This window comes from Lithobates pipiens, unplaced genomic scaffold (genome assembly GCF_037356315.1).
Source record: "Lithobates pipiens isolate NorthernLeopardFrog02 unplaced genomic scaffold, aLitPip1_a1.2 Scaffold_25, whole genome shotgun sequence".
Taxonomy (NCBI): domain Eukaryota; kingdom Metazoa; phylum Chordata; class Amphibia; order Anura; family Ranidae; genus Lithobates; species Lithobates pipiens.
The window spans coordinates 46,336,063-46,359,960 of record NW_027507787.1 but is presented as its reverse complement, the minus strand read 5'-3'; the positions used below and the strand labels follow the sequence as shown (position 1 = coordinate 46,359,960).

At 43.5% G+C, this 23,898-nt stretch overlaps 1 protein-coding gene across 2 annotated transcripts in view; it reads right to left on the bottom strand.

Moving 5' to 3' along the window:
• Positions 1 to 23,898, bottom strand: part of MICU1 (mitochondrial calcium uptake 1) — a 423,436-nt gene that overhangs the window by 124,793 nt on the left and 274,745 nt on the right. For both annotated transcript variants that reach the window (XM_077454409.1, XM_077454408.1), the window contains exon 8: positions 16,263 to 16,460. In XM_077454409.1, coding sequence (XP_077310535.1) covers positions 16,263 to 16,460 — 198 coding nt within the window. The remainder of the gene's footprint in view (positions 1 to 16,262; positions 16,461 to 23,898) is intronic.

Below are 23,898 nucleotides of genomic sequence, written 5' to 3'. Positions count from 1 at the left end.
CCTCCCACTTGGCCATAAATAGATTAGCAAGACTGGGGGCAAACTTAGCCCCCATGGCTACACCGCGTTGTTGTAAATAATACTTATCGCCAAACCAAAAATAATTGTGTTCCATAGCAAATTCTAAAAGTTCGATGAGATAATCACATTGGAATGGCGCCAAGGAATCTTCAAGATCCAAAAAATGCCGGGCGGCCTCTATACCCATCCCCTGAGGTATACAAGTATAGAGGGACGCTACATCCGCTGTAGCCAGAAGACATTGCTCATGTAGTACTAAGTCCTCAAGTCTCCTAATTGTAGCACCTGTATCTTTAAGATAAGAGGGGGTTTTCTTAACAAGAGGTTGCAAATAAAAATCTATGTAGCGGCCTATACGTGAAGTGACCGAATTTATACCACTCACTATAGGCCTACCAGGGGGGCTCACCAAATCTTTATGGATCTTCGGTAAGTAATAAATTACGGGAATACGTGGGGAAATAGGAACCAAAAAATTTTTTTCTTTATTATTCAAGATTTTTTGATCGTGACCTCTCTTAATAAGATCTATAAGTTGTTTTTTATATGTAATCGTAGGGTTGTTGGCAAGTTGCTTATAAGTACCTGGCTCATCCAAAATCCTGTGCATTTCCATTTCATACTGTTCCCTGTCCAAAATCACGACTCCTCCACCTTTGTCCGCTGGACGAATAACTACATCTTTTTGTTCACATAAAGATTTAAAACCATTTACTGAAAAAGTGGTTCTATTAACGCTTCTGGTGGGAAGTCTGTCCAAATCTTTTAATACTAAATCCCTAAATATTTTAACAGCTGGAACCGTAGATACAGGGGGTACAAATAAAGACGGGTTAGCCAACCCTGAATGTACGGTTCCAGATGTGGCCGCTGAATAATCTGTTCTGAAGGGATTGGTTGTCAAATACCGCTGAATATTAATCTTTCTGATGAATTTGTGTATATCAATAAAAGTATTAAATTTATTGAGTGTTTTAGGGGGTGCATATTTTAATCCTTTACCATGGGGGCTAAGTTTGCCCCCAGTCTTGCTAATCTATTTATGGCCAAGTGGGAGGAGGATGTCGTCTATGCCCAGCAGAACCCTTCTTTGGTCCTGTGGGCTAGGTATATAGACGACATCCTCCTCCTATGGAGTGGTTCACCGGATTCGCTAACTGAATTTTTTAGGAATTTGAACTGCAATGACAGGGGTATCTCATTATCGTTTGAAATGAGTTTCTCTAAGATCAATTTTCTTGATTTAGAGATTGAGTTAGTAGATAACAAATTTGTGTTTAAAACGCATTTTAAACCGACGGATAGGAATAGTTTTATTCCCCTCGATAGCTGTCATCATAGAACATGGTTGAGTTCGATACCACGGAGCCAGTTTTTACGGCTGCGGAGGAATTGCACAGACCTGGACACATTCAGGACACAGGCAGAAACCCTCAAACAAAAATTTGAGGATAAGGGATATGACACTAATGTTCTTGATGCAGAGATACAGAAAGTTATCGGTACTAATAGGGAGAGCCTGGTTGTTGAGAAATCACGCCAAGAATCGGATGACACCTATAGATGGTCTATGCTTACATCTTTTTCAGTACAGCATAAACAAATCAAGACCATTATAAACAGACATTGGGATGTATTAAGAAGTGATCCGGTTCTTAGATCTAGGTTACCTGAGAGAGCGAAAGTACTCTTTAGGGGTGCGCCCTCCTTACGGAGTCGTATTGCTCCCAATGTCATTAATCCACCCTGTCGTCCATCTTTTTTTCACAACTTAACAGGTTTTTACCCCTGTAAAAAATGTGGCGTTTGCCAATTTAATACAGCCGGAAGACAAAAAACAACTGAGTTTACATCAACAGTAACCAATAAAACATACACTATAAAATCATTTTGTACTTGTAGCACTAAGTATGTGGTTTATTTGATCACTTGCCCATGCGGGAAACAATATGTGGGGAGGACAACAAGAACGTTTGCGATTAGAGTAGGTGAGCATATAGCTCTAATAAGGGGTAAGGTCTCTAAACATACTGTCCCGAAACACTATAGGGAATGTCACAATAGTGACCCTACGGGTACCGAGTTTTTGGCTATTGACAAATACACACCGCCCTGGAGAGGGGGTGCTATGACTCGAGGTGTTTCAAGATTAGAGACCTATTGGATATATACTATTCGATCCTACTCTCCATTTGGCCTAAATATAGAGTGGGATATTAATGCTTTTATTAATGATGGTTAATGTGTATATTGTCAATGTTTCACTTTGGCCTAGTTTTTTATACTTTCTATGTAATATGTTTTAAAAAAATCCTTTTGGGACAGAATTCCATCTGCCGTATGTGTCAATGCTAACTGGTTTGATGAACATTCAGACATATAGTACACTATTGCTGGCTTTGATTTTTTATACATAAAAAATTATTGTTCTGTATAAGGATATTTTTATATAAAGGAAGGAAAAATGAAAAATTTTTTTTGGGGGTGATATATTCATGTCCCTGGTGAATGCACCCTTTGGTTGTTTGCTAGGTGCTATTCGATTTAAAGTTTTTACTTAAAATAAGGAGATTTTTCATTTTCATTTTTTTATATTTTTTTATTTTTATTATTATTTATATTTATTTATATCTATTTTCCATTTTTTTGTGCTGAGTCTACTTCGTATCAGTATTTTTTGCAATTTTGAACAGGTTGGTATACTAGTGCACAGCCTCTTGAGCCGTGCGTTCCGGAACATATATATGCGCTCCGTGGTTGATTGCAGGTGACGTATTTCCTGTTGAGTCAGTTCCGATGTTTGATGTGCCTTGACCGGAGGTGACGTATTTCCTTCCACGTCACTTCCGGCGTCAGGTACACCGGCGCTTCCTGTGGACGTTGCGTTCCAGCGCCGTTGTCTGGAAACCTCACGCTCTAATCGGGGACACGCCCACCGCGGGATTAGTCTCCCACGTATGGCGTGTGTTATCATTTCACTCATGACCCGGATATGAGGTTAGTTACGCAATGTGATACGCCCACTGTGTGATCAGTCCTCTTATTGGGCGTCTGTCATTATTTCAGCTATGACCCGGATATGAGGTTTCTTTGTGTGATGGGAAGATCTTTAGTATTTTGTCTTTCTAGGTGGATTAAGGCTGATTTTATCTATCGGCTTACTCCGCATGTGTTATGGCATTAAAACGCTGGCGGATTTTTGTTGTAATATTAGAGCGAGGCGTGGAACGCACGCCGGGCGCCATCTTAAACCGGAAGTAATATACGGTGACACAGGCAGATGGAATTTTCGCCCAGATTGAAAGGGGGGATATAAAAGTGAGTGTGCTACAGTGGAGTGTTACCCCAGATGACGTCTGTGGAGGACGAAACGCGTCGGGACTCCTGCTGTAGCACTGTTTTTACTGACTAAGCGCTTGATTCTTTGGTTACATGTAAGTTTATTACCTTTTTATTAAATATTTTTCTTAAACGGAATTACACTATTGTGGCCCCTATTTTCTCTTTGTATGGGTTCAATACTATTTGAGTTGGATTTTACTGCTGAAGGATTTGTCAACTAGCCGAGACATCCAGTCTGATTCGCTACTTTCCTGGAAAAACTACGTCTAAAAATCTCGTATACGAGTACACAAGCCTGTGTGACCCTCCGAGTGTAGATTCGTGTGGGTCTATTACATCTGGTAAGCCTCTATCTTGAAAGGTGACGGGAATACCACATGGTGTCTGCATGTTAGTCTCATTTAAGGAAGGTGGATGGTGACTTTTATCTCACGTTTGGATTCGATCAACGTTTATACAGAGACTTTTATTATTTTTTATTTTTTATTTTCTGTCTTTGGACTTTTTTTATATACACTTATGAATTATACACTTAAGGTGTATTTCTTGCACACTATATGAGTTTTGTGATTGGTTAAAATATTTTATGATCACATATTGTTATGTAATAGTTTGTTCTTTAGCGCTACACTATGATTTAATATTTGTTAATGATTCACTGTTTTATATCCTTGTGATTGTGATAGCAGCTTTGTTTTTTCTGTTTGGATAGCGCAGTGTCACAGGGTAACATTTTTTTGACCATCAGTGAAGGAGAATTTTTTTTTTTTCACAAATGTCGATCTTTTTTAGTTTGTTTAGCAAAAAATAAAAACCGCAGAGGTGATCAAATACCACCAAAATAAAAGCTCTATTTGTGGGAAGAAAATTATAACATTTTAGTTTGGGTACAGTGTTGTATGACTGCGCAATGGTCATTCAAATTGCGACAGCACTAAAAGCTCAAAATTGTCCTGGGCAGGAGGGGGCTTTATGCTTCTGTACCACACTATTCTTATCCTAAAAAGAAATAAGAATGTCATTCTATAGTAAGAAACTAATTTTCCTAGAGATCACAGCCCTCCAAATATTTTTGGGAGATAACTCTTCCATGCAGAAAGCTGCTAGTTCATAAATATTCTTAAGTCATACTGAATGCACTGCATGTTTGGCATCTACCTAGAGTGTTTCAATTATTCATAACTCATTTCAGCAAATAAATATTTAGTATGCATTCAATTCTACATAAATGCGCCATGTTGAATTTTGCCCCTTCCATATGCTGTGTTAACTGTACATTTAAAGTTTTTATTTAAACTTTAGGGTTGATTTACTAAAACTGGAGAGTGCAAAATCTGGTACAGCTGTGCATGGTAGCCAATCAGCCTCTAAAGTCAGCTTGTTCAATTAAGCTTTGACAAAAAGCTGGAAGCCGATTGGTTTCTATGCAGAGCTGCACCAGATTTTGCTTTCAGTTTTAGTAAATCAAACCCTGTGTGTCCAACCCCATCAATGCAGGCATACCCAAGCAACGGTGAGATCAGTAAAGCGGAATTGAACCCATTAATTTTACACGCTTCCCAAAACAGTTAAATTCACAGCATGTCGTGCGGTTCATTTCATGAGGTTTACACATCTCTCACTATCTGCACTAACACAATACTGTTGTATAGATGTTGCCAAAACTTTTGACCTACAACTTTACATATAGTTAAAGCAGATAATGACTTTAACCTGACAAAAATTATGTTTTTTGAACTTGAATATATAGCTAAACATGAACAAGGAGGTGACAGAGAAAAATTCTAGTACAATGTGAAACAAAATGGATCCATACGTTAAAAGCGAATAGGATGCCAGGGCTCAATCAATTCTTGAACTTTAAGTCCCTCTTGTGACCTACATTGCTTTTTCCAAATTGCTCCTTTTTATCTGGCCATCTTGATAGAATTTTTATTCATATCTGTGTTTGTTTGCATGCCCTCCATTTGGCATTTGATTTAATGAGTACACATACAAGTTTGATGTAAGGGTCATCTGGGGGTGTCCTCACTGACCCATAAAGTGATTCAGAATGCTTATATTCACTTAAACTTACTATTTCATATTGTCTTTTATTCAATAGATGGAAGTTACCTAAATAATTTACCTGACTGGTGGATGGGTGGCCATACGGGCGCTTGGGGCGCCACTGGGGGGAGCCGAATTGCCCTGCGTCTCTCTGCTGGTGCATGTATGCTGACATTTGCAGTAGTGCGTGTCCACTTAACTACATCCACTGGTGCCCATCCGGTTGCTTCCTTACAGTGGATGCAGAGGCTGGTTGACAGGATTTCCTGGGTATGCCACGGGCATCAGTCCCATTTCCATCATGGTGCCAACTGACCATGCACCATATGGTGCAGTAGCAATTGCTTGGTGTCTGCATCTCTAACGGCACCATTGTATGCCCGATGCGGGGTAGAGGGAAATATAAGGGATATTTGGACATGGCAGCTTTATGCTGCAGTTCTGCCTTGAGAGTGACACATCCGAGTACACTGAGAATAATGAGACTGAGTTTGTTTCATACTCACAACTTCTTTCTCGGATCAACAAAGTTCGATAGTGATTTGAAACAAAGTATTCTTTGAATTTTTCATTAATTTGTCATGTTGAGGTATGATCCTCCTTTTTCCCTTTGTAGGTTTGTAGGATACATTTCATTTTATCGCATTACAATTGAAAGGTGTCTCTCTCCTCTACCCCCAGGCAGTGGGTTTGTCAATTAGGCTCCTGTTTTCCCCTCTGCACTCACTGATGTCCAGGTGCAGCATATGTCTCTCCACAGAATAGACACAAACTGCAAAGGTAATGCACATCTTCCCAATTCTGATATAATCACAATATTAAATCTTCAATCATGGCAGAAAACATCAAAAAGCCAAACCCAAAAAAGCCTCCTTTCCTGCTGTCACAATAACAGCAACATTCTTTATGAAAAGCAATCTCCAAATGAGGATCCCTAATCCTGAATCAACTTTATTACACCAACTTATCTGATAACGAACACCCCTGAAGAACCTACCATGCGAAACGCATTGGACCGTGTCTCTTTTCTCATACTTTGGTCCTGAGTGTTTCATAGTTCAGGATTACACATTTTTGTGACTATTAAGGAAATTACTCCCCTTGTTGTAGGGGCTGTTTTACGGGTGTTAAAGGTTGCCGGTTCACATGTCTTAAACGATAAGACATTGTTATGTATTTAATAAAATTTTTACTTTTATACATCATATATTCTTCCATTAGGAGGTTTCAGCATATTAAAGTCCCATTACTCTACTTCTTTTTGTTCTTACTTTGGAATACTATATTATTAGGCAGGTCTGCTAAACCATACTAAGAGACCTTGGTCTTCTAAAGAACATTCAGTGGACGGTTTCCTTCTTATCTAATACAACTGCTTATTCGTTAATAGGCAACATATGAAAAGAAGCAGGCATCTGGCTATACAATCAAATATCAGAACCCACTGAGGCTATAAAAAATATGTTTGGAACACTTGCACAGAAATGCTTATAATAAAGTTGAACTATCATTCAGGAGTAAAAGAGTACCTTTAGGTAAAATTAATTATGGCCTGAAAAGAATACTTGACCTGTTGTGAAGATTTGGCAATCATAGATTCAAGTGTTACTAAACCCACAACATTAAAATCAGTCTGTATATGCAGCAAAGCATGCTTGTTATACCCACTGTGGAACGGGTTAATCCTGTAAATTGTGTAAAAAGGCAGGTTGACCCTGTCTTCTTTGATCCTCCCCAATCTTTGTCCTGATAGTGCAGAGCCTTGGAGGCACTCTGCACATGCTCAGTTCGGTGTGTACTGCTAAAGTGTTTTGTTTTTTTCTTAGGAGGGTGCATGTGATCAACACAGGGCCAATCACCACTGTCTAGACAGAGGGGTCAGGGATCCTGCAGCCTGTCAGGAAGGGCATGCCAGCACCCAAGATGGCTGCCAAAGAAGACGACCTGTTACCTCTTCCAGTCAGGAAGGGCATGCCAGCACCCAAGATGGCTGCAGAAGATGACGACCTATTACCTCTGCCCCTGTCAGGATGCCATTGGTGTGCACGCACCATGTGACAGCTTTGTCCACCCAAACAGGCTATTTAAACTCAGCCAGTTTCCAGGCTCAGTGCTGTCTGCTCTACAGCGTTCCCTGTGTAACCTGCAATTAGCTACCTGACTTCTGTTCCTGTTGTGACCCGGCTTGCTTCCCGACGTTCCTGTTTCCTGCCTGCATCCGAACCTGGCTTGTCCCCCACTCCGCACCTGCCTGCTCCTTCTGCTACTCCGCTGCCAGCCTGTTGATGACCCAGCCTGTAATCTGATTCTGCTTCAGCCCGTTCCTGACGTGCCCGTTGTGTATGACCCGGCCTGCCTGTACTTGCCTTCTCTTCAGCCTTGAGGGTGCCACCATCCCTTCTGCTGCATCTGCACTCCTGCCTGTGGGGATCAGTTGTCTACTTGTGCCAGCTACCTGCCTATCACTGCTCTGGGAGTTCTACAAACACCTCTGCAGCCTGGCCGAGTGCTCCGATCCAGCTCCAGGTTCAGCGATCCCACCAGGCACTCGTGCGACTCTGCATCTCGGTGCTTCCTGTCAGCTCTATCAGGGGCTCCAAGTCAGAGTTGTAAGAGAGGCTGTCCTCTGCATATCAGGCTCCATCACCAGGTACGTGACACAGCCTCATAAGACAGGCAGAGCATAATGAAAACTCCTACAAGCTTTAACTAGACACTGATAGGTGTCACAAGACTGCTATATACTGCTGATAGGAAAAAGTATTTAGCAGTTTATATTTACTAAAATAATTGCCTTTCCATGTTCTGTGTACTGCAGGAGACCAGATAGTGAATGCAGAGTCCTGGGTTTAGTAACGCTTTAAGGACCTATTTATACCTTAATTTGCACGTTAATGTCCATCAAAATCTACATTTTAAGGCTTGTTAAAACAGAGCACGGCAGCATCATTGTTGACTTCAGTAGTCTGCCTTTTAATCTTTCACACCTGGAATGAGCAAAATGTGGAATTCCAATCAAAATTTGATTGGCTTCTCCTTAGACTGTCAGACTTGTGGTACATCTCTGATGGTTGATGTACTGGCCAAATTCCTCTGCACCAAAAGAGTTCCAGGACCCCCTGCCCCCCCCCCCCCCCCCAAACCCACTGCCAATCATGCTAGCATCCATCAAGAGAATCTTTCAGTCTGGAAGAAGGAAGAAGGGAATTTCCCCAACTCTAGGGCTGGTTGTGTGGGCAACCGGGTCAGAGACAACCTGATCCTATGTGTCAGACGAAATGGTGAATCCAGAGATAGAACTATCTTTGTCCCACACAGAATTCTGAGTTACATTGGAGTGGAACTGGACAAACAGGACTGTCACAAAAGAGGCCACCATCTGGCTCAATTCTCACACAATGGACTAAACACCCAAGGTTTAGCAGATGATTATGGCTACAGTTTATAGGGCCTGTCAATGAGAATAAGGCCATTGAAAGGGCTTCCAGGCTCCAATCCACAGGATCCTTAAACAATAGAACATCTTCAACAGGAATGGTCAGTTTCTTGTGGTAAGAAATGTCTGGATCCACAATAGGAACAGCCCACCTCTTGACAATCTTGGCATCTTCTCAATTGGATTTTGCTGAGCAAGCACTAGGGAGGAGAGATAGCTTTTCAGGATTAAGCTAGTCACTGTACAAAATAGGTTGCAGTAACAAGTGACCTTGGAAGGTTTTTTACAGCTTGGAGACTCTTAAGCCCCATAAATACTAAGGGTTTTTCTGCTGTGTTTTGGTAAATCTGAAGGAAAAAAAACTCAGCAGATAAACTAATAGTGTGTATTGGGCTTTAAAGGGAACACATACTGGTAACCTTACAAAAAGTCTAATGCAGGATGATCAAGTCAATGTGTGGATCGTAAGGATCAAACAGTAGCCTTAAGCCCAAGAACTATATGAGCAGACTGAACCTCCATGAGCATAAAATCGTCCAAAAGGCATGGATTACTCCTCTTTAGCGGAGAGTGAAGAATTAGCCACAGCTAAAGGCAAATCAGAGAGATTCCATTGCCGAGAACAAGGAATCATGCTTACATCCCTTGGGTTCTGAGTAAGTTATTGCAGAGACCTGGGAAGGTTTTTGTGGAAATCAGATCGCAGACCCATTGGTCGGATAACCGGAAGGACCACCGGGCTGCAAACTCCCAAAGTCGACCTTCATGTGGTAGCACTTTTATTCGCAGGCTTGTTAGGCTTGCGGTTCCAGGGACGTTTTTGACTGTCCGTGGGCGTCCTGTCGGGCTGGGGACGTTTCGTCGAAGCTCCAGGCGGACGAAAAAGCCGATTGTGAGCGGAAAAAAGGAGGGCCCTTGCCTACGGCGTGGCTCCTTAGCTTTCCTGGCCTGTGGGAGTAGTGTACTCTTAACACTAGTGGCATTTTTAATAATGTCATTCAACAAGGCTCCAAAGAGCCGGTCGCCAAGGAAGGGAAGATCCGACAGGGCTTTTTTGGATGCCTGGTCAGCAGACCAGCATTTTAGCCAAATCAGGCGCCTCAGCACCACAGCTGACACTGAAGCCTTGGATAACAGAGGGAGAGTATCCAGGGCCGCGTCACAGACGAACTTAAGGCCTTGCACTAGTTGGTCTGCTAGTTCCACGTAGACAGGGGAGGCCTGTTGCTCTCCCAATTTGCAGTGCAAAAGTTTTGCCCACTCAGTGTCTGCGACACAAGGGCGGATGCCAGTACAGGTCGCACGGCTGACCCCACAACCGTAAAACAAGGAACGAGCTACCGCCTCAGCCTTCCTGTCCGTGGGATCCTTGAATGCAGGAGTCCCCTCAACCGGGATCGTGGTTACTTTATTTAACCTGGATACTGGGGGTCCACGACCGAGGAGCTGACCACTTCTTGAGAAGGCTTTCCTCAAAAGGGGTAAAGCACCATGTATTTAGGGACTGAAAAGGTCCGTTGTGGGCGACCCAATTCCTTGTAAATGACCTTGTCAAAATAAGTCAGATACGGGAATACCTTAGGTGAACGTGCTGGCTTGCGGGACCCAAAAGGGACCGGTACATCAGTAGATTGATCCGCTGGCTCCTGAATCTTCAGGGTATCACACACTGCTGTGATAAGTGCCCCAACAAGCGTTTTGTCGCGCACGGACCCGGGCGGGGACTCATCCTCACTGTCCTGGTAAGCATCATCTGACAAGACAGAGCAGGAGTCACCGGCCTCAGCAGGACCCGAGTTTGCATCAGAGTTCTCCCCAGAGGACGGGGGGGGGGCAGGGGCCACTTTTTAGCACCTTTGTTCCCACGCACCGCCTCTATCTTGGCAACGAACAAATTGAGGACCGCCGCCAGGGTGTCCATAGAGACCGCGCAGTCTGCAGGTGACCCAGTCGCAATTGCCTAAATTTCAGGGGAAGAAATACCAGTTTCTGAAGCCATGCTGACTCTACCCTGTCTGCCACCCGAAGGGGACTTAGGACATTGACAGTCCCACCCTCCTTGCTGCCGCTGACTGAGGGGTTCTAACCCGCCGGACTCACCGCCCCGAGGAGTTCTATGCTGTTTTACAGCAGTGCCTGTAGATCCCTAGTGCTCCTAGATGCAGAGGGACCAAAGCTGTGTCGGTGGCAGTCCGTCAGCACAATTGGTGAATGATTGCTGAGCGATCGGAGACACGTGTCCAGATTACACATAGAGCCTCCCAGCGCTCTGTGATGACAAAACAGGAAGCTGAGAGCACAGAAGCTGCTGCTAGAGCACAAAAAACGTGGTCCGGCTTCAAGAAAAATGGCTGCCATTGTTCTGAATAGGGAATTACCAGGAAAATGGCCGCCTGAAGCCCAGAAGCATGCTGTTCCTTGCCCACACTGAAAATGACTGCCAGCCAGCGCCATGAGAAGCAGAAAGAAAACATGTGGCAGACACAGCGTTGCACCAACACAGGAGCAAACCTCACAGGCACCCTCCGGGATTAAGGCACACAGGACCAAGGCACCCCAGCACAGCCAGAACCCAGGTGAGAGCCCAGGGCACACACACCGCTCAGTACATATACAGCCCCCCCCGTGAGGGGGGAAAAGGAGGGGAGTTGGGGACAGGGGAGAGAAGAGAGGGGAGAAAAGAGAGGGTAGAGAAGAGAGGGTAGAGAAGAGAGGGTAGAGAAGAGAGGGTAGAGAAGAGAGGGTAGAGAAGAGAGGGTAGAGAAGAGAGGGTAGAGAAGAGAGGGTAGAGAAGAGAGGGTAGAGAAGAGAGGGTAGAGAAGAGAGGGTAGAGAAGAGAGGGTAGAGAAGAGAGGGTAGAGAAGAGAGGGTAGAGAAGAGAGGGTAGAGAAGAGAGGGGGGTGAGGGGGGGCCCCCCCTGAATAGACCTCCCAGGAAATGCCCAGCTGCTCAACCCTGCCGAGACAGGGAGAGCTGTACTTACCAGTCCTGAAGAGCTGGGAGACATTGTATTGTAGCCAACTCCTGATCAGTACAGGGAAGTGTACTGGCCTGGCATACTGTGATGCAGACATCAGTAGCCCGGTCATATGCATGCCCCGGAGCATAAAAGCTCCCTGACCACCTCTGGAGCTGAGGTATGTCGTGGCCTGCGGTGCCGTAGCTGCGACCTGCACATGCTCAATGGCCGGACTGGGGAGACTACAAGGATAAGTGAACCAGCCTGTCACCCAGCCGGCTGTTGATAGAAGATCACAGGATCATTCATCTTGCGCAAAAAGCCAAGCTTCTGCTTTAAAAAAAACACAGACCTATGGGCCCGCAGGGTTCCTAGGCGTATCTCCTTCACTAGACAAAATAAAACTGAGGCTGCTAGGGCAGACTGTGGGGATTGTAGCCTAGGGACCACCCCCTGGGCGGAACTAAAAGTTCTGAAGTGTTGTATTACAACTTTGCCTAGTAATCGCCACTGATAGGGCTAACAACCCATTTTGTTACAGAGAGGAGCTATGTCGGTCCGTGAATATAAGAGAAAAATCGCAGTCTCATCCTGTCCCTTAAGCTCTGGGCTTCAACAGTCAAGCTGTTAAAGCTAGTGACTTAGAAGTAGGAAGGAACAGAGGGCCCCAAGACTGATCTGGCTTGTTGGGAAGAGGCCAAGGGCATCTCCTTGTAGTCTGAGCACATTTGTGTACCAGGTTCTTTTGGGTCAGTTTGGTGCAAAGAGAATCACAGGTTTCTTCTCTTGCTCTGTTTTGTGGAGTGGTCAAGGTAGAATTCAAACTGGGAGGAAGGCATAGATTAGTCTAAACTGAGACCAGGGGACTATCAAGGCATTCAATATCAGCACTACTGGATTCTTTGTTCTGTCCAAAAACAGAAATAGCTTGTTGTTGTACCTAGAGGCCAGGATATCCACGTTCAGGGACCCCATTATATGACATATTGGGTTGAAGATTGAGGCTGATGGGGCGAAGGGCCTATTCCCCTTGGTCCAGGCAGTGGCAGGTAAGGTAATCCGCTTTCCAGGTATTCACTCCTGGGACATGGACAGCAGAGATCTTTGGACAGAGAATCTCTGAGATGATCTGGCTTGCTTCCTTCAAGACTGTATGACTGTTGGTGCCCCCTTAATGGTTGATGCAGGCCACAGCCAAGGCGTTGCCTGACTGCATCCCAATTGGGTGTCTAGGCAGAAAGGAGGATGGCCAGTGTTGCAGAGCCATCCTTACTGCTCTGAGCTACAGGATGCTGATAAGGAACTATGAGCAAGAGATGGTTTAGGACATTGTTCAAAACTGACTGTCCTTAAGCAAATATTGGCTGATCTCAAAGATGAAAGCAGTGAACAGGTTTGAACTCTATTTTGTAAGCAACAACCACTTTGAAATTACCAATTATAACCATAGGTTTAAGACATCTGTGACTCAGGGAGAAGCAAACCATTTGGGGAATTCTTGGTGGGCTTTGTGGGCTAAGTTTTACACTGAAAGGATGGGCTGCACTTCGGTTTTAAGCTGAAGCTCGGGTATAAGAACGTTGCTCTGTGTTTTGAAAAGGGATAGGCTACTGAGGAGTGGTTAGTTAAATTTTGTGCTGTGGAGAAAAACCTTCCCTCTTATGACATCTTCGACTAATCTGTCAAGAGACATCCTCCTTCAAAAGACATGCATGTGAAGACTCTTTTACAGGCAGCTTCAGCTGACCAGGCTTTGGGTGACAAGATTTTACACGTGTGATTTGAGACTAGAGCCATTCTAGAAATATATTTTATTACATGTTCTAGATCATCCAAAAACAGAGCAGATCAGGAGAAAATTGCTGTAATTGCTTAGTTAGAATATGGTCCTGGAATACAGGATTGTGATGGTTGTTCATTCCCCTATTCCAGTTAGCTGCAGTTTCACGGGTAGAAATCATAGCAACAGCTGGTTGCAGAGCTAGGCCTGCAAGTGTAAAAAGTACTTTTAAGAGCATCTCAAGCTTCCCATCTACAGATTCTATAAATGAAGCAACATCTTAAAGTGGTTGTAAACCCTTACAAACCACTTTGACCTACAGGTAAGCCTAGATTAAGGCTTACCTGTAGGTCCAAAAAAATATCTCCTAAACCTACACAGTTTAGGAGATATTTACAAAAAGACAGGTACCGCTGTCTACGGCGCATGCGCCGTAGACAGTGGCGCACAGGCACACTGAGCACCCCGCAGATCACAGCGATATGCTGCTCGTGTCGGCTCCCGTGCACATGCGCAGGAGTGACGTAATTGCGGCTCCGGCGAATCACATCGCCGGAGCAGCGAGACCCGGAGGTCACTCCAGGATACATGGCAGCGGTGAAGATAAAGGAGGACCGCTTCAGGGGCTTCATTCTCAGGTAAGTTATTCATAATGAGCTAGTATGCTATGCATACTAGCTCATTATGCCTTTGCCTTGCAGGTTGCATTAAAAAAAAAAAAAAGTGCCTTTACTTCCTCTTTAAATATGTACAGTGGGGTGTTAAAGACTGAAATGGCAGGATCAACTAGCATAACTGACTTTTTTTATTGAACTCTTTCACTTTCCACAGGACAGAGTTCAGAAATTATAATCAGAGAAGTAAAAATATTTTCCAAGTTGACCCAATCGCTATAAGTTATCCATTCTATTTGATCATGAAAAGTGTATGTCTATTTTGATTCAGCAGCTCTCTTTGTACCCAAAGAGACATAGCAAGACATTACAGATTCAAGAGTTACAATGCCAAGGGTTTTGTATACAGCACAAGTGAACATATCACCACTGGCAAGCACATTGTATGAAATTGCAACTTTGAGTGCATAGGAGTCTTGGAGTGAGAACTCTTTCACAGACTACTCTACTACAGCCTCCGGATTCTCTTTATTCCCTTCTATGGCCAACTCTTCTAGGTCCTGCATATTGGGATAGGACTCAGGTAAAGAAAATGGTACTGGCGAAGGGGCTTGGTGTTTAGGAGCACTGAAGAGTAATAGCGATAAGAAAGCCATTAGTTGTCCAATGGCAGCCCATCCTGACTTGTCAGTTATTTGCCGTGTCTCTCTCGATCTATCACATCGCCGATCTCCGTTCCCTGCGAGCGTTGCGACGCACGGGGACGGAGATCGGCGCCAAATTCAAAACGTGAAACACACAGTATACATACAGTAAAATGTAATCTTACAGATTACATTGCTGTATGTAAATATTTCACATCCCTTTTGTCCCTAGTGGTCTGCCCAGTGTCCTGCATGCAGTTTTAACATGTAAACACTGTTCTTTATGCCTGGAAACTGGAGATTGTCTATAGCAACCAAAACTGTCCCTTTACATCAAAAATTATTTCAGACCAGCTAGAAAACAGCGATAATAAATTGGAATCACTCGCAGAATTGATCGATAGTGATTTGTGGAGAGATCTGTCATCAAATACTGAAAAGTAATGACAGTGACAATTCTGCAACTGAGCAAATTTCAGTGTTTTTGATTTGATTACATTATTGAATAATTTTTATTATTGTTATATTATTATTTGGTACAATTATTTATAATTATTTATTATATTATAATTTACGATTTCATTTTTCAAACTTTATTATACCCGGGATGTCTGCTAGACTCTGGTTTGGACAGATTTAAGAGAGTTAGGCCGCGTACACACGGGCGGACTGTCCGTCCAACTAAGTCCGTCAGACAATCCGACAGACAGTCCGTCCTACTTTTGAATGAACGGACTTGACCACACATGATGAACAGACAGTCCGCTGAAAGCTTGCGCGATGACGTGTACAGCACGTACGACGGGACTAGAAATACGACGTCCAATACACTGCAATGCAACCTTCGGCCGTGTAAATCCTTTCTGAGCATGCGCCATACTTAGTCCGTCCAACTTGCCTACTCACGAGCGGACTGTCCGCTGAAACCAAGTTTGGACGGACAATATTACAGAAATTCCGAAAGACTTAGTCCGCCAGACTGTCCGCTGAAAAAGTCAGCTGAAGCCCACACACGAGCGGACTGTCCGCTGAAACACGTTTCAGCGGACCAAGTCCGTCACAGTCCGCCCGTGTGTACGCGGCCTAAGAATCACAGGACTACAATATAAAATGCCAAATTTTCATGCAAAATAATGGTACCGCTTTTAGCACCTAAAATCCGAAATAATCATACCGCCAGGGAGGTTAATCCCATAAAAGCTTTTGATTTGTCAAATCAACGAGTGTTCCCTCTTTGTTAGCATCAGTTTGTACAGGATTCAAATTCCTAAAGATTTTCAACAGTGTTCATTTCTTTACATTTGTTTAGTTAAACATAAACCGCTTTTGTATGGGCAAAACTTTAATATTGTTATATGGTCAAAAAGATAGTAAAAGTCTTCATCAACCCAGGACATAACAAAAATATATGATTTACCTCAAGTTTCAGCACATCATGCTGGAGTTTGCGTTGAAATTCCAAAAAATTGCTGATAGTAAGCTTCCCCTTCAGATCCGCACCAAAGAAGTAGGTGGTGAGTGCAGAACTGAATCCAGTCTTCAGAGTGTTCCCAGTAGTAGAGCGGTCCCTGTGGCGCATACCCATGCTAGTCTGAGATCGAATGATGCTTTGAACCTATAAAAGAAGATAAACTAGTTTTAACAACAGCCACTCACTTTTATTTATTTCACAAATTTGATCTGCCTTAAGTAAAACAGCTGAAACTGAATGTTACAGTAAATTGTCTTGAGGGCGCTCATTGTATTTTTGATGTATTCTTTGACAAGTATTTGCTTTAAAATCAGATTCTGAAATCCAGCACCAAGTCTTAGTCTCCTTTCACACGAACGGACCGTTCAGGTCTACCTGTCAGTTTTTTACGCGGACCAGAACGGACGCTCCATGCAGGTCTATGGAGCAACAGATGTCAGCAGTTATGTCCGCTGACATCCGATCCCCTAAAATCAGACATATGGCGATACTTTTGCATCCGTCCTGGCGGATCGGATGAGATCTGATGAAAACAGACATGCTGTCCGTTTTCGCCTGATCCCTCCAAATGAATCAGCAGCGCTCTGACAGGACCCTCACAGCTCAGTGAGCAGACACAGACCTGTCATCCGCCGGCTCAGTGGAGATCAACAGAGATCTCCTGCTGAGCTGGCGGACTCTGCTGAGCGAATCTGCCTCGTGGGAATGTGGCCTTAAGAACAGGGATGCATGCTTCTGTCCTGGAAAGGTATTGTGCTGGAAAAACTGTTCCTCTAAGGCAAGGGTGCTAAACCTGTGGCCTTCGACTCCAACCTTTAAAGCACTGGGGGGGCGGGGGTAAGCAAACCGTTGATCGTGATCTGGGCTTGCCGACCCTCCATCCCAGAGCACCTTGAACCTTCTCTGTAGCAAAGGCTCCTGTTCCAGGCAAAGTGATACCAAGTGCACTTTGCCTGGTTCCTTTCTAGCTGCCTGGAGAGAGATGCCAGCAGAAGCTGGAAGAGGCAAAAAAGGTCAGTGTATTCAACATCACATACACTGCACTTTTGCAATGGGCATATTCGCACCTATAAAGGTGGTTACAAATTATTATTATTAGGCTGCCTTTACAATGATCCGTGGGTGCAGCACAGTGCACCTGCAGCTTTCCTGAGCTTTTCCATAGACTTCTATTATATCTTGCGGGTGTGGTGCACTTTCTGAAAGCCTGAATTCAGCAGTTTTGGTCCGCTTTCAGAAAGTGCACTGGGTAAACTGCAGCGCATCAGTGTGAAAGTAGAGTTACAGGAGACTCAGGACAGTAAGGGATGGTTTACATTTGAAGTGTGTGTGTGTGTGTGTGGTGGGGGGGGGGGGGTGTCGTAAAACCCCATAGTGAGATGTGTCTGTGTGGCCTCCCTGTCGCATTCTATTTTACACTTGGACAGGAGGGGCGGCATATACATGAACCGATCCCCTTCATTTTCCTCCTGCAACCGCTGAAAGCTAGCTTCTCCTCCATCCCGCCAGAATTCAGCGGCTGCAGGAGAAAAAATATTAATTATGCTATTCAAAATAAAAAATTCTGAACCATTTCTTTTCATAGCAGCCCGCGACCGGTTACCAAATCACATGAGTGGCCCTCGTTCTTCAAAAGGCTGAGAACCCCTGCTCTTTTGCACAGATGTTTAAACGCCACGTTTAGATGCATACAGTTGTGTGCATCTGAACGCAGCGCTAGGGGAATAACTGATGCAGTACACAAAGTTGTGTCTCCTAAGAAAAATGTGTGCCATGTTTGCAGCATATGAAAAAAGCAGAACACTATCTCCAGTGCTGTGTATACAGTATCTCACAAAAGTGAGTACACCCCTCACATTTTTGTAATTTTATTATATCTTTTTATGTGACAATTGGCCACAATGTAAAATAGTCAGTGTACAGCTTGTATAACAGTGTAAATTTGCTCTCAAAATAACCCAACACACAGCCATTAATGTCTAAACTGCTGGCAACAACAGTGAGTACACCCCTAAGTGAAAATGACCAAATTGGGCACAGAGTGTCAATATTTTGTGGGGCTACCATTAATTTCCAGCACTGCCTTAACTTTCTTGGGTGTAGAGTTCACCAGAGCTTCACTGGTTGCCACTGGAGTCCTCTTCCACTCCGCCATGACGACATCATGGAGCTGGTGGATGTTAGACACTTTGCACTCCTCCACCTTCCGTTTGAGGATGCCCCACAGATGTTCAATAGGGTTTAGGTCTTTAGACATGCTTGGTCAGTCCATCACCTTTACCCTCAGCTTCTTTAGCAAGGCAGTGGTCACCTTAGAGGTGTGTTTGGGGGTCATTATGTTGCAATACTGCCCTGTGACCCAGTCTCCGAAGGGAGGGGATCATGCTCTGCTTCAGTATGTCACAGTACATGTTGGCATTCATGGTTCCCACTAGCTCCCCAGTACCAGCAACACTCATGTAGCCCCAGACCATGACACTCCCACCACCATGCTTGACTGTAGACTTTGTACTCCTCACCTGGTTGCCACCACGTGCGCTTCACACCATCCGAACCAAATACGTTTATCTTGGTCTCATCAGAACACAGGACATGGTTCCGGTAATCCATGTTCTTAGTCTGCGTGTCTACAGCAAAATGTTTGTGGGCTTTCTTGTGCATCATCTTTAGAAGAGGCTTAATTCCAGGGACAAGAGCCATGTAGACCAATTTGATGCCGTGTGCGGCGTATGGTCTGAGCACTGTCTGACTGAGCCCCCACCCCTTCAACCTCTGGGGCAATGCTGGGAGGACTCATACATCTATTTCCCAAAGACACCCTCTGGATATGATATCAACTTCTTTGGGCGACCATGGTGAGGCCTGTTCTGAGTGGAACCTGTCCTGTTAAACTGCTTTATGGTCTTGGCGACCATGCTGCAGCTCAGTTTCAGGGCTTTGGCAATCTTCTTAAAGCCTAGGCCATCTTCATGTAGAGGAACAATTCTTTTTTTCAGATCCTCAGAGTTCTTTGTCATGAGGTGCCATGTTGAACTTCCAGTGAGCAGTGAGTGAGAGCAATAACACCAAATTTAACACACCTGCTCCCCATTCACACCTGAGATCTTCTAACACTATGACACTTGGAGGGAAAATGGCTAATTGGGTCCAATTTGGACATTTTCACTTAGGGGTGCACTCACTTTTGTTGCCAGCAGTTTAGACATTAATGTTGAGCGTTGAGTTATTTTGAGGGGACAGAAAATTTACACTGTTATACAAGCTGTACACTCGCTACTTTACATCGTAGCAAAGCATCATTTGTTTAGTTTTGTCCCATAAGAGATATAATAAGATAGTTACTCAAAAAGGGAGAGGTGTACTCACTTTTGTGAGATACCACTAGAGATATACTAGATTTTTTGTGTGTAAAATCATTAAAATTGTCTCAATGCATCTTAATGCTGAACATGTCTAAACTTGGAGTACCTTAAGTGTTGTGGCACTGCTGTGCCCTGCTATGGTGTAAAGAGAGTTTGTGACCCAGAATTCTCATTCAGGAAGGCTGAGGGGCTTGTGTCATTCAGAGGAATCTGTCTTTTCAGCTTCCTCATCGGTTGGTAAAACTTGGTTTGGACCTGGAGACCAGAGATTTCATAGAAATCACAGAGCAGATGCGGATCGACAGACCTCTCTTGGTCATGCCCCTTCGACATAAGCTGGATGTTTGTCTGGCTTCTGACGGTTTCTATTGAAGGAGCCGATACCGCCTCATATTTGGCCTGTGTGTATGAGGATTAAAGTGGTTGTAAACCCTGTTACACCACTTTTACCAACAGGTAAGCCTACAATAGTCAGATCTCTGCTCTCCTCTATGGGTAATCGGATGAAAACAGACCGCTTATTCATTTTCATCCGATCCGATAGAAGGATGGAAAATAGGGTTTCCTTCCGAACAGTCCCTATTTGTGAAAGGGGCCCAAGTCATAAGGCTGAATGTGTATTTCCTTTGCGAAGAGAGAATTGCTTTACAACACCTGTGGGGGAAAGCCATCGATTCAGATTTTGGGAACTTTATTTTAATAAAATTGGGCAAGAAAATCCCTTAAAAATAATAAAAACAAATGGTTGTGTCCTTAAAAGCTCTATCACTTGAAGCGAGATCTCAGTGTGCATTTACACAGGATCTTTTGCTGGTTCTACCAGAAAGAACTTGCATTCAATACAGAAAATACACACATTCCCATTTCAATGAGCCTTAAAAACAGCAAAAAATGTATTATTTTGCAAAGCAGTAAGCTCTCAGATGACATATCATTACACTGAACCTAACTGTACAGGTATCTAAACCTAGGACCTCAGGCATCAAAGTATTTAAAAGTAGTTTACAGAAGGGATACAAATCTGTGATGGCACTACTGTTGATAGAAGTAGCATAAAATGGCTACTTCACATTGTAACAATCCTGAAACCCAATTAAAAGGCAAGTAGTAATCGTGAAGAAACTTAATTGCTTCCTGTCCGGCCATAGTACATAAACGGCTGGACAGGAGCAGTGCCGAAGCGGGTAGATGCGCCCATAGTGCTTCTGCATCACCTGCTCATGAGAGCTCTCTAGAGCATCCACCGGACACAGGAGATCGCTGATCATTGTACTGTGCTGCTGTGAGTGGTCCTTGTATCATGTATGATTGCTGGGGCCAATCACAGCAAGCACATTAACAGTAGTAAACAAAGTCATTGTTTACTACTGTGTGAGCTCTGTATTTGGTTACAGTGACCACATAGTACCAGGGCCAATCACAGGCACCCTGTACCATGTGGTAGGTGTGACTAAAAACCAGAATCACAGTAGTACACTAGAGTTCATGAATGAAACCTCAACACAGCCTTTTACTGATTGATTACAGTGATTATCACTGTAATAAGCAATCATAGCGTTAAAAAAAAAATCCTGATCAACCCCTACCCCAGAGTAGTAGTTTGCCACAGTGGTAACACGGCACTGTTCTAGTGACAGTATGTAAAAATAAATAAGGAAATAAAAAATAAACAGACACTTGCGCACAGTTTTTGAAAGAACTTGGCAGGTAGCAAACACGCACTGAGTGTAGATCTACCATCTTAAAAGCAGGACCCCTTGATAACGTCCTATTGGACTAAATGAGTTGGGAAGGAGGCACTGGTGCTAACATCAGGCATCGGTCCAATACCGGGTCGGCAGTGGCATATGTTTTTATGATTCATTTTATTTTGACTTTTAACATAAAATACAATAAATACTACACTATGGAGACTTCATCTGGCTCCGGAAGAGCTTTATTTACTACCGCTACATCTGGATGGTGCGAGTTGTTTGACAGCCTTCCCCACAACAGATGGCGGATCTGCACCGAGTGCATGTTTGCTGCTGTAATGGCAGACAGCTTTGTTGGTGAGTGTCCATTTCACAGGGGTGTGATGGATGATTCTGGAGCACTGTACTGGATCACCTCTTAAGTTTTCAAGTCACCACCATCTTTGCACTGAACTATTGTGCTTTCACAAATAAGTTTATATTGTTGATCCTTTCATGGGACTGTGAAATTAAATTGATATTTTTCACTATATTGTTTTTTCATTGTTCATTTTCATTTAAGATTTGACTTGCATACAGTTGTGCTCATACGTTTAAATAACCAGGTAAAATTTCTGATTTCTTGGCCATTTTTAATAGAATATGACTAACACAAAAACATTTTTTTTCACTCATGGTTGCAAGGGTCTGTCAGGAGTTCAGAAACTCAATGACCTTTTATACACACACTAATTACAAGCAAACAGATTATAGGTGAGGATAGTTACCTTTAATAGTCATTCAAACCCCTTTGTGTCAACTTGTGTGCATGTTATCAGGCCAAAATCACCAGGGTATGTAAACTTTTGATAATGGTAATTTGAGTAGTTTCTGTTGTGAATATGACTTAAAAAGAGTAAACACAGCTTATTGATAATAAATGGCTTCAGCCAAACACTAGCCATGAGTGAAAGAAATGTTTTTGTGTTATTCATATTTTCAGAAAAATGGCCAAGAAAGCATCAATTCTGCCAGGGTAACTTATGAGCACAACTGTATACATTTTATTTTTTTACTTTAACAATTTTTTGGACTTATTGATTTATTGTTCTGTTCATTTATAACACAGTATTCACATTTCAGTGCGATTCATTTACTTTTGGCGCTACAAACTTTTTCTTAACCTAATGTAGTATTGCACTGAATCAACTGTGGGTTTAGGACTGTATATATGGAGGTTAAAGATTTTTGTGTTTTTTTTTTCCTGTGGGTTGAACTGGTCAAACGTGTATCTTTCTTCAACCAGATTAACTATGTGACTATGTAATCCCAGACAGATTCGATGATGTTAAGATCAGGGCTTTGTAGGGGCCAAACCAGTACTTCCAGGACTCCTCGATCTTCTTTATGCTCAAGATAGAACCTAATAACAACATGCTGCATGTTTGGGGTCATTGACCTGATGCAGAATACATTTGGGGCCAAACACAAGCCTCCCTGATGGTATGTCACGATGGATACTATCTGCGACTCATGTGACCAAAAACAGGTTGGCATGCTTACATCACGCCTGCTCTCGGGCCACGTCAGGTTGCCATTCCATCATGCGGCTCCACTTCAGCTGCTGTAGCTGAGCAGGAGGATGAACTGCTTCTCGGTTGTGAAGGATGTTAATACAAGTCTGAAGGGAGGAATGACAGCCTAGACTGTATGTGGGTGACTGATCCTGGCAGGAGTGGCGAGCTATACACAATAGAGCAGTTCACGTATGATCAGCACTGTATAGTGAACCCTGGTACTGTGATGCAATGGTGTAGGGGTCCTATCCGAAATGCCTTTGTAAGTGCGGGACTGGATGGTTACACATATGCAGCTGAACAGCTGCTGCTTGTCAACCTGTTGCTACTTATTGCCACTTCCTGTTTCATTACGTGCGTGCTGCCTTCTTGTACTGTTGCTGGAAAATCATCTGCCTGTCAGCTGCTGTCTGCAGAAACTAGTGGACTTATAGGCAACTGACCATCGGTATTTAAGGATAACAAAAAAAAGGGACATGTCCAGAAAGTACTTACCTCATATCAAGGCGATTGGTGGTTTCTAGTACTGCCTGCATTTAATATTGACTACATATCCATATTTATGATATGAATATGATATGAATGAATATGATATCTATGATTTACGTAGGTGTAAGACCTATGAGTCTGCTGATGGAACGGCCCTGTTTCCCTGACAATGCGCTGTGATGTGAAACTGTTGGGTGGGGCCACAAACTTATGACGTCACCATGCCCACCGATGCCAGCTGACGGCGAGGTTATACAACACTTGACTGCCCATTATTGTTCTGAGCAATACGAGTACTTTTTTGTGGTTTTATTAATGAACGTGTATTAACAGTATTCACGCTATGTGCATCCTATATTCCTTTCCTTTTATGATGGCTGAGTCTGCTCCAGGGTTGTGGCAATTATATTGGTGAACACTATATTTCGGGACCCAGTGGATCATACTTAACTAATTTGGAGACACCAGGAGAGGCCTGAGG